Source organism: Fundulus heteroclitus, chromosome 9 (genome assembly GCF_011125445.2).
Source record: "Fundulus heteroclitus isolate FHET01 chromosome 9, MU-UCD_Fhet_4.1, whole genome shotgun sequence".
Lineage (NCBI taxonomy): Eukaryota > Metazoa > Chordata > Actinopteri > Cyprinodontiformes > Fundulidae > Fundulus > Fundulus heteroclitus.
Window position 1 is genome coordinate 24,722,545 of NC_046369.1, and position 12,325 is coordinate 24,734,869.

A 12,325-nucleotide genomic window follows, 5' to 3' on the forward strand; every position below is an offset into this window, starting at 1 on the left:
GGCCTTAGGAGTGACATATTCCATGTATAAACGAGGTTCAAGAAGATGTATTGTGCTAAAAGTTTAATTTATGGGTTTGGTTCACACAAATACTTTCCACCCTCAGTGGAGGGCAGCGACTTAGACTTTCTCCACCTTTACCGTCTCTGCTGCGTTTACACCTCACGTCCAAATGCAAACTTTGTTTTGGTGTTAAAACACACAGGCCTGGACAGTGGTCCATGCGTAATTCGTTTTTTGATATTATTCCAAAATGTTTTGGTTTTTTTAAATTGTAAACCAGACAAATAGCAGAAAAAGTCTGGTGTAACTATGCTGCAGCATTAGGTGGTGGTAATGTCAGCAGTAATGGCAGGGGGGCTGGTGCCTACACCATGGACAGTTTGCCAGTCCATCACAGTTGTGGAAATTAACATTTAAAACTGAGCTTTTTAAAGTTGGATAAAAAATTTCCAGCAGAAAGCCAGTTTTGCATAAGAATGAATGTATGAAGAAGCAATGACATACCAGCATGCTCTTTTATTTTGTCCACTGAAAATTTAGATCAGTAAAACCATTTATACTGTATTTTTATTTTTATTTTTTATTTTACAACTGGAAAGATTTTGCAGGTCAATATAACGTGGGAGGAAACAGTTAATGTCCCAGTAAACAACAAGGTTGCTGTGGTTTAGTGATCATCATTCTCTGGCAATACTTAGAACCAGCATGAGGCAAGTTCACCATTAGAAGAACTACTTCCAGGTTGAATTCATTCATGTTCACATTCTGAACTGCATTTGACTGAACTCCTGGCATGAATCAGTTCAAGTTCATGTGTCATTTTCTTTTTGGAGAAACTACTTTCAAAATGTAGCGCTCGTGATGTCATGTGGATCCTGATTCTAGCAGAGAACGGGTTATTTTTTACCTTCCTAATTCCCTCCTGTTGTCTTCGGCAATGTCAGCCATATTTTATTTTGGCCAAAATTCAAATGAAGTTGATTTCATTCTGGATTTGTCTGCTTTAAATTTTGGTGATCAAAATGAGTCTGAAATTGTGAAAATTTGCTCATCGATACAGAGTTATGGATTATGGCCCCCGTCAGTTTGCTACAAGCTTGATATAAATACATTTTATTCAAACTTTAAACATTCTCTACTATCCTGAATATACCTCTACCTCTGCCTACAAAACCCACAGCTGGACTCCCTCCCTACCTGCAGCAGGCTTTGCGCAGTAGCAAGACCAACATTTGTAGAAAAGAACTAACTATAAACTATTAATTTTGATCGTTAGGGTATGAAAATTGGCAATTATGTTAAGTTTAAAATCAGAGTTTAACAATATCAATGATGGGTTCCCAGATAGACACTCGAGAACGCCCTCATTCCTGTTGAGTATTGATATATAGTACTAGATATGACGGTACTACGGCATAACACACATGGGCCATTGTTATGCATTGAGTTGGGGCGGCTGCAGCTCCAAAAGTGCACAGAACTGTTGTTTTTTTTTTAAATAAACTTTTATAAGTAGAGTGACATGTTGCTTTGACAGTTTGACTTGCATGTAATTGAAGTCTTATTGACATGAAATGTAATTTGCAAGAAATCCTAGAAATAATAAGCGATGTGTAGAGGTATGCCATGAAAAATAGTACAGTGTTTGAAATACTAAAATGAAACATTTAATCCTGGTTAAAAAAAGGTTAAATAAAATAATATAGTACTACAATATTATTAATTTATAGTAATGTATTAATGGAGTTTATGGAGAGTACACAGAATCTGAATTTCTGGACATTTTAGCATTAAACAAATGTGTTTTAAGATAGCTATAGTGCTTTGACTTAGCTGATATGGGCTAACAAAAGATGGTTTCAAGGACGGACTGGACATCAGGACATTACCCAATGTGTCGGCTTGTCTCTCACTCCTGATGACCTGCCTGGCTAAGCTATGTCTAAGGGGCAAAACCAAAGGCTAGGTTTGGGTCCCACTTCATATTTTTTAAAACTGAACAATCCACACAGTCTGTGCAGCTCAGCTGGGTCGGGTTGACCCCAGACTGTCACAGCAGTGCAGAGACACGCACAGAGGGCCAGCCGAGGGGAAAAGGAGAGGCAGAGGGAGAGGATAAAAGATAAAAACAACAAACAGGGATGCAACAATGCAGCTTGAGCTGTTAAAAATCCAAAAGTGACAGCATGGCGATCTTTATTGCACAGTAGGTATACCTGCATTGGTTGTGGATTTATCTTTTTGGGAAAGTACATATTTATATCTCTCATAACGTCTGCAATTATCTCAGTATTAATTAGAGGCATATTTTATGAAAATCGGGTAATAATTAAGAGCGATTTTTGACAGGTGTGCGCTCATTCTGCATTAGAACAGCATGTGTGCACATCACTAATAAGCGATGTCCAGTGGATCTTTTTCAAAAAGAAGCAAAAAATGGGTGCAGTGGTGTGCCACGGAGGCCTCAGCGAGACTTTGCTGCATGTCTTTCCCCCCTTCTCTCTCAACCCTACATCCTGTTAGTTCCCTTTTGAATAAAGGCCACTGCAGACACAAAAACTAAATATATATAAATAAATATTTAATTAAATCAAAGAGAGAAAAATTGACAACACCATTTATTATTCTTATCATTAAATGCATTTGTTACAGAAACTCAGTAGTTTTAAACATAAGCTCCGCTTTTAGTCCATGTTTGTTTAGCTAACTTCACAATATGCCTACTTTCTCAAAAACAAGAGCTGTTGTCTGAAAATAAAACTGAAATGAAACTGGCTTGGATTTCTCCTAAAGCTGCAAAATAGTCAACAGAGCAACGGCCTTTTTTTTTATTTGGGGATGTAACTCTGGGTTCCTTTTTTCCCATAACCTGGAGAACCTGTAAACCCCAGGTAGCCCATTTGAAAGGAAATTACATTTTAGCTCTCTAATCTGGTGCAGGACTGCAGAGGGTTTACACCATTTTGGATGGGGCGCTTGGCAGTCTGACTAATACAAGGTGAAGTGCTTTCATAAACCCTCAGCATGTTGCTGTGCATCCATGGTACCACTTTACCACGTCTTTGTTGCAGAAACTCCGGGTTAGGATCCATCACGGCACTTCCTCCTCAATCATGTGTAAGCAGTCTCTGGGAGGAATAAAAGAGGTCAGCTGGCTCATTAAGTGAGCAACCCCATTTAGTCATCATAGGAGCCCTTCCTGTTTTGTAGTTTTTAATCTGGCCCAAAAACTGTTTAGGCATGGGTGCACAAAGGCTGTTAGGAGCAATTTCTTTGGTCATTTAAATGACTACTTCCTCCAACCAATTTATTGGTCGACTTCTTGCACTGTGTGCATCTGGACAACACTCATTTACTGTGTTTTTTTTTTTTTTTATCCACCAGTGTGGGGAATTGGGATAATTTTTATTCACTGTAAAATAACAAAAATAGACAACAGGAGAAAATGAGCTCCATAAAAAAAACCGAGTGTGTATAAGGCAATTTCTCCCTTCATGAAGTATCAAAACAATGCCCACCACTATCTCTTTTTTTTCTAATTAAAAGCATACCACAGCAGATAAGGCTGGCTGCCAAAAAGGTCCTGATATGCTGTGGAAATGAAACATATGTAAACTGTGTAATGTGAATGTTTTACCTAAGCTGCCTTTAATATTACACCCTAACAAAGTGCATGAGAAACCTGCCTCTCCTTAGGTTTTCTTGTTGGATCATATGGATATAGTTTCATCCATTTACGTTTTTCTGCACTTTGCTGTGGTTGCCACAGGGCATTTGGAAGCAGGAAGATTAAACGCATATGTTCCTCTCATCTGCTGGGGCTCCACTCCTCTGTAAAGATCCTAAAGTGTTGGTGGTTTTCTTCTTGGTAAATCAACTCTTTCCTCTAAATCTTTGTTTTTATAGTGTTATACAAGCTAATCTGAGCAATGGCAATTATTATCTTCTAAGCTGATTAAATCCTTTCTTATTTCTGTCATGCTTTCCCGTTAAAGAACCCTGGATGCATGCAGGGCTAAAGGGTTACCCTGTGAAACCCTTAGAACCTTAGTAATTGTGCATTTGATCATTTTATGCCGGTTGGCAGGCAAACATTTGATCCAAGACTAGCTCTCAAATTGGAGGAGAACCACTGCATTTCATTTGTTCCAAAAATCCAGTTCAGATGCAAGTCAGAAAATCAGTTGTATTTGCTATTTTGATGCTTTGCCCGATCTAACCACAATTAGCTGCAAAGCAAACTGTAAAAATATGTATTTCTCACCATTTTATGTTTTCCAGCCCTATACCTGAGGTTGCACAGCACTACATGTTTCACACCCCACACACCAAAATTACATTATTTTAATTATGTATGATGCAAGCTACACTATATTGCTAAAGGTATTGTGATACCCCTTCAGATCATTGAATTTAGTTTTTCCAATCACTTTCATATCTTTTAATAATCACTATAACTGTCAAAAACTCTGTAATGTCTCCAGCAATTAACAGTATTTTGTTTTTATCTCATTAAACCATGCATACAGAATATTGAAGAACCTAAATTAATGATATCTTCACGGCAGTCTTTGACTCTTTTATCTTTATTATTTTGCTAATTGATCGGCCCAGTGGTGATTGGCTGCAGAAAGAGATTTTATTAATTAAAGTGCTGTGGCAAGATGTTCAGTAACAGAGGTTGTCACTGGTTTATTAAAGCCCCAGTGTGTAAGATTTACGTCCATCTAGTGGTGCGTTGAATGAATTACAAACAACCTCGCCCCAAAAGTGAGTAATAATTACTACAGAACCCACACAGTGTTATAAATGTGACAATATCAACGAGTATGTCCTCCATGTATCTGGTACCAAGCTACCGCTAATAGCTACGGTCATCGTGAGAAATGGTTTTTGGTGACCTGCAGACTCAGAGATCCTCTGATGAAGTTAGAGGAAGAGGGAGACGAAGACGAACAAACTAGCCGTCTCTGCCAGGAGGACAGAGTGGTTGCTGGACCACACTGCCCTGTTTCTAACATAATATCAACAAGTATGTCCTCCGTGTATCCGTGTGCTGGACCACACTGCCCTGTTTCTAACATAACTCCAGAATAAACTTCACTGTCATATTGAATTAACTTACCTGTCCAGCAGAAAGCCTGTAACCTCCGCATTTGTTTTAAACTCCCACTCCCGCATGAATTATATTCACTCCACCTGGTAATAAGAGCCGCGCTGACGTAGACGCTGGTTTTCCCCCCGGTTATTATTTCTTTTTCTTTTCTTGGTTACTTTCTCTTCCCTCTCTCGCTGGGCAAAGAGTATGGGTGGTCCTCCATTTCAACAGAAAACGGCAAATAGAACGATCTACAGTCATCTTTGCTTGTTTTATACTCCTCCTCCACCAAAAACACTTTCCTTTCTGATGCAATTGTTATCAGACTTTGGCAGAATATGTGTTTATGAAAGCAATGGTTTTCACTAATAAAAAGCCAAATTAGTTACACATTATCCCTTTAAGATGAACAGTATCAGAATAGTAAATTAACAGTTGTGCATCGCAGCCATCGCCAAGTGTTACGCAGCCAGATGTCATACTGGATTTCTAGGTCATGGTTGCTACATTTATTAATTTCTTTCATTCTAAAAGTCGGAAATTCTGATAATCAAGAAAAAAAATCATTGTAAAAGGCCTCAGAAGTTTGAATACAAGGCTGGAAGGTCAGACATTTCTTACCCCATAAATATACATTTGTCACAAACTTGATATTAAAATCCAATATAGCCTCTGAACAGTTGGAGTTTACCAGATTAGTCGCACACGCATAGCTGTACAACCTACACTGATGATTGTTGGTGTTGTTGCAGAGTTTGACGTTGTTAAATGTTTGGAAATGTTTTACTATCTAGTTGTCATCAGACTTGTTACTGAGCACACCAATGAACAAATCGCTACAAAGTTGGTTGTGCATTCTTTCCAAAATCGAGGTTCAGTCTTCCAAAATTCAAGAGGAAATATAATCAAGTTAAAGGGGATGCCAAATGAATGCTTAAAACCTGTTGCAACCCCCAAGTAAATGCGAACAAAAGATTATCATAAAACCTGAATTAAATTAAATTAAAAAAAATCTTTATTCAATGACTTAAGCTGCAACATCGACATTGCACAGGTAGTAAATTTTTGATAGCTGAGTGTCTTTATATCTTCTGATGCCCTTCGTGTACACACTGTGTGTCTTCTTGCGTCATTCATTTCGACTTTAAATCAGATTTCTGTGAGACGTGTCAGCAGCTGTATTCCTCCCAGCAGCCGTCCATAACGGCCGGCTTGTTCCCGTCACCCGCAGCTCCGGCGGCTTGCTAATGAGCCGCTGCCTGTGAGCGGAGCCCTACACTGCTGCCTTTTACTCCTGACACTGTTTGGTCTTTTCCCTGCCAGTCAGGAGTAATTTCCCATGAAGGCCCGAGGCGTGACGCACCGCCGCTCTCTGAACGCCGGGTCCATAATCTGTCTGTTGTGATCAGCCGCCTGTCCCGGCTTTTTTAGCCCTCGCTCTCGCTCCCTTCAGCCGTGCCAGGACCCCACTGTCATCCCCAATGTTTACCGAGCCGGTGAGCGACCCACTCACGACTGAGAGCGGTGTCAAATGGGGCCGAAAGGCCTCCAGAGCGGCCGGCCGCAACTCCCTTCGTGTGGCAGCCCTCCGGTTTACCAGCGACGGAGGGTTTTCAGAGAGGAAAACTAAACATGTTTAAAGTAATTAATGTGATTAGCGCAGTTTAAACTGTTTTTATAGGTAATATCAAAGGTAAAACCAGACCTCTGTCAGCCACCGACTCTCTGTTTATACCACTTTAAACTATGTGGTGCTTTCTGCACAATTTGAGTCAGCTCCTTCGTGAATGGTGTACCACCTTACTGACACACGGTTTATGCTTCTTAACGTACACATGTTGTTTTAAGAGGCTTTTCTCATCATTACGGCTGTAACTTTGATTAGTGTAGTCGAGTAAAAAAAAAAAAAAAAGAAAAAAACACATAACTGTCTTGGCTGACAAAATGGGACCACATACGGTACGGCCTGATGGAGACTCTTATTACACACTCCCTCTTGCCTCTTGTACCACCAAGAGTGGCATATTTCATTTTACCAGCACTGTAATACAGCAGATCACCAAAATGAAGTTGACAGTCAGCACACTTTCTGAAAGAAGTAATTTAAACCAGCAGATTGGCTGCATTAAAATGGTTTACTTTAGCATAGATTTATTTTTCTGCAGGGCTTCTGGGTAACGTCCATTCCTTAAGATGTTGGTGCCTTATGGACTTTTTTTTTTTTTTTTTTTGTTTCACCCGCCAGGAAAACTTCATGCTCAGATTGCCTCCCCACAAATTATGTCCTCAGATCAATAATACGCTCTGCATGAGTTACACGGTTTTCCTCCACGGGCCTCTAACTAATATATCCTCAGATTTGTTTCAGTGAAAGAGCAATTTTTTCCTTTTTGTACATAAATACGCAATTTTGGTTCTTAAGTAAGAGCTTTTGATTGTTATCCAAAATTTAATTCTCAGCATCATAGTAGTTATATCCCCTGAACCTTTATTACATTTGGTCACATTATAACTAAAAAAACTTTATTATATTTTATTTGTGTTGATTTTTCTTTTTACCACAGAGAAACACAAGTAGTACACACAACTGTTACCGTCTTTTTTATTTCAAATTGGTAATGTAACAATAATTTCTGCACTTTTATTTGTCAAATTGCTTGCAATTTATGTTATGTATAGTGCCGTCTTAAACTGATTCAGATTTTTAAACCTCTTCACAATTTGTGTCCACATCCCATATAAAACAGATACAGTATATATTAAATATATTATTTAAAAAAATGCTTTTATACTTCTAAATATATTTCTTTATAGTTTAGACTTGTATCTTATACTCCATCTTTTGGCTTTTTAAAGCCCAAACTCATTAATATGCACTCAAATAATGCAGGACTTTGGAATAAAGACTTATTGCAGATGTGAGTTGCTCTCTGTGGACTTCTGTGCTTTTGCAGCAAAGTGTCAGGACCCTGCAGCATCAAAATCTAACAGGACTTGGACAGGATATGAAAAATGTCAGGCTTATTACTGTTTGGAAGCACTAACAAGCCCTCATACTGTACTGTGTTTGGGCACATTAATGTTTGTTTGAGTAGAATTACCCTTAAAAAGCTTAGTTTCTTACATGCACCTTTAAAAAAAAAAAAAAAAAGCATCCTGGTCGCCTTGAACGAAAGAGTTGTTTCCAAACTCATTAAACTTGTAACTCTTTGTAAACTTTTTTGCGGGGCCGTGTGACACACTGCTTGGCTCGGGCGGATTAAGACTCTCTTACTGAGCCGCAGCGTCACATTCACAAACCCACAGATGAGCATTGTCACCTAAAACGGCTCTACCATGACAGGCTTAGGTTTCGGCTTTCTTACATGGAGCCTCTGTGAATAGAAGGCCCTGCCTGCGCTGCCTGAGTGAATGAAGGAGGCCGGGGATGAGTGTTGAGCTAAGAGATTTGAAGGCCCATTAGAAGAATGCTGCTTCTCTTTCCTTAGTTGTAACCTGACCAGTTGTCAGCCGGCCTAACTAGAGGTCAGGCGAACATGGACACAATAGACTTGAGCTTCAGCACTAAGATACAAACCAAGCTTTACATTTACTGAGAGCCGATAAAGGCTTATTGTTGGCCGGATGGAATGCTTTTCTTTGTGTTTTATCTTTTGACATATAAAGATAAAACATATTGATATTACAGTTACACTAATATCATCTATACCAATATGCTATCTATATGCTGTAAAGACTATTAAACCTCTTTATAACTCTTTTCTGTATATGGCATAAGCTTATATCAACTGGTTAATTAGCCAAGCTATCTGCTTGGGTGGTCAATACAGTAGATTATTTACTTTAAAGTTTATCTCACCCCTGAATCAACTTTTTTTTGCCAGTAAACTGGGTCTAAGGGTGCTACTTTAATGTCTCTTTGCAGGTTTTTACATTTTCATGTGAGCTTCTTTAGCTTTGCAGTATTTGTCTTAAAACCATCTGAGTGCTGCCCTCTTAGGAATGACTATTGCAGTTGAATTTTCCCATTGGATCAAACGGTACATGCTTTGAAGGCAGAAATCTTATATTATTGCCTGCAGAATCAGAGAAGACTGCTGACATTTACAGCAGACAGTCACTGATGCCCTTCACATGCTGGGTAAGCCAATAAAGTCATTGCTAGAGAAGCTAGATTTTCATAGAGTTCTGCATCCAAGCATATTAATGCAACGTAGAGAGGAAAGAAAACCTGTGGTAGCAAGAAGCGACTCCTACGGGATTATCACAGATTTGAGAGGATCATGACGCAAAGCACTTTCAAGAGTTTGGAAATGGTGTGAACTGCTGTTGGAGTCAATGCTAACGGAGCAATTATAGACAGATGTGTCCAGGACGTTGGTAATAAATGTTACATTTGTTGTGTTTTGCTGCTGCTGAACCGGGGTCCATGTCAGAAGAGTTTTACCCAGAGAAGAAGGATTGGGCTGTTGCTCAGGGGTCCAACATTGTCCTGTAAAAGCAAAGTACATTTTGTACTGTATCTAGTGATGGAGGTCTGGAGGAAGAGTAGATCAGAATCCAAGTTACTTCAGATCCAGTGTGAAGTTTCTACAATTGGTAATGATATGGGGTCCATGTCCTGTGCTGGTGTTGATCTATTTAAGTAGTTTGATCTGGTCTATGTCAGAGTAGCTGTCCACCAGGGAACGGCTGTGAATGTCAGCTGCTTCATTCAGGTGACAGACACAGAAATGTCCCGGTAGACAGCCTTATAGGGATGCTGGCTTCTTTTACCAGGAGGTATTGACACCTGCTCACACTACCAAACATACCAATCCCTGCTTTCATGACCATGGTATTACTGTGCTTAAGTAGACAGCAAAGACAACTGACCTGAACCCCATGGAGAGTCTTTGGAGTACTGTCGAGATCAGAGACACCAAGACACCAGTATAAAGCCATGATTTCCATCTTTTTCCACCCCCCCCCCTTTTTTTTTATGGTCTTATGTAGTATTATAAGCTTCTGAGAAACTGAATTTTTGGTTTTCATTAATCTTAAATATCAACAGCTGTAAAATATTGAACAATAGCACCTTGTATGGAATGAATCTATACACAAAATATGGCTTTCATCTTTTAAATGTATTGCTCAAATAAGTCAACTTTTTGATCGCCTTTCAATTTCATAAGCACCGTCTGGTTGTTATTAAACATATACTTAAGTTAAAAACTTCCCTCAGTCTTCCTCGATAAAACCTTTTGTCACTAGTGACATGTAAAATCCCTGTGGAGGATCTTGACAGTGAACGCTACTTTCACCCAACACGGTTTCGATTTTGTTTGTTTCATTTTCCATTTTCTTTCCAAGAGCAGAAGTGGATACGCGAGAAGCCTCATGAAAGATTCACCTGTTAACAAATCTGTGGCGCTCATTGGGTGAGTGCTTAGGATCGAATGAGCCGAGCTAGGTCAGATATAAGCTTGTTTACAGTCGCTGTCACTTGTCAGTCTAATGGGCTATACAATGCAGAACCCTTATCTCCCGCTAGGCATTACGGCGAAATAAACCGCACCGTGCTGTATGGCGTGCTCCAGTTTCCCCTGCAATTAACAGGACGGGCCGAGAGCACAGGTGCACAGCGGTTTTCACAAAGAATCTTGGATTGGCAGCTTCATTCAAGAGCTGTGGAAAGAAGTGCTCACTGTTACACCTTCGGTTCCCTTATACATATAATTTTTTTCAGTCTGTATGTTTTGTGGAATGAACCCTATCCATTTGATCAACCATGAGGTTAAGAAAAGGCAGCAATATCTTGTTCCGGTGTCACTCAGACAAACATACTTCCGTTTGCTGTCCCTGTTTTCTCTTTGTAAGCAGTTTTTCCTCCTCCCACAGTTCGAGGGCTGCAACAAAGCGTTCTCCCGTCTGGAGAACCTGAAGATCCACCTGAGGAGCCACACGGGCGAGAAGCCGTACCTCTGCCAGCACCCGGGCTGCCAGAAAGCTTTCAGCAACTCCAGCGACCGAGCCAAGCACCAACGCACTCACCTGGACACGGTCAGAAAACAAAGTCTCTGTTCTCAGATTCATGTTTGACCTGCTGAAAATCGCCTGGGTGGTCGGTTTGCTGACATAAACTGAATAAATCGTGTGCAGTCCCCCCCCCCAGACAAAGGGCTCCTTTTGTCTGTCTGTGAAACCCAAGTTGAAATTAGGTCGTATTAAAAAGTCAAAAGTTAATTGTGGTGTAACTAGGAAATAAATACTCCCTCAGTATATGTGAGCGTGCTTGTTTGCTGTATGATTAAACTTTCCTCATTTTCTTTTACTGCATTCTAATTCCACTGCCAAGCTTCAGCCTATTTCCTCATTTTGACAGAGTTTCATTTCTCATAAATCAGCGAAACCATTTTCACTCCCCTGCTCAGCAGTGACATGCTGCAGATCATTTAATGATCAGCACCATTAGCTTGTGGCTCCCGCCGAAGAGGACTTGGATTCAGGATGCAGGCTGAAACAGAGGCCCGCCTGTTTCTTTAGCCCCTACAGTATGGCAGAGGAACGGTTGAGTCATCTGCCACCCGTTAGGTGGCCGTACCGCCACCAACTTAGCGCCCACTTGACCGCCATTCCCATGCCAGCATAGCCATGGAGTAAATGACTTGTTTTGCTCTCACTGTGTTTTTGTGATGTTTGTTTTTCCCTCCCTATAATATAAACGTGTCACTAGTTTTCTCAATTTTTTTTTTTAGGAAATTCCAAGTTATCGCACTTTTGCAAAAACAATAGTCTCATCTTAATCAAAACAATCCTTCTAAGCATTGTAAAGTGCGCACTCGTCCACTGATATAGGCTTAAGTTTCAAAATAAGACACAGAAGTAGCAAAACGACAACTTGAGGCTCAACCTAGTCTTGCGTTTTACATGCGTGCAAGCTTTGTGTCATTAAACAGGAGGAAGAGCTACACAGTATGTAAAAGACAGTTTGCAGACCATGTGTTATTGATGTTTTATAACAACCTGATCCAGTTAGCTGTAGTTTTATAAAATTCACCACTTGGCTGTCTCTCCAACCAAATACTCTATGGTTGTTCCAGGAAAAATTACACTGACATTTTTCTGACAATTCTGCATCATTACAAAGACAATTTAGGCTTTTCGAAATAAGATAAAGAAAAACTTCTTGTTTGCTGCATTTGGAAATGTTTACTAACCACATATTTGTCGCTGTTTTGTATT

At 39.9% G+C, this 12,325-nt stretch overlaps 1 protein-coding gene across 2 annotated transcripts in view; it reads left to right on the forward strand.

The window, feature by feature from the left end:
• The window catches only part of LOC105927818 (zinc finger protein GLIS1), a 104,280-nt gene that overhangs the window by 65,819 nt on the left and 26,136 nt on the right, over positions 1 to 12,325 (forward strand). For both annotated transcript variants that reach the window (XM_021317647.2, XM_036141314.1), the window contains exon 5: positions 10,982 to 11,143. In XM_021317647.2, coding sequence (XP_021173322.2) covers positions 10,982 to 11,143 — 162 coding nt within the window. The remainder of the gene's footprint in view (positions 1 to 10,981; positions 11,144 to 12,325) is intronic.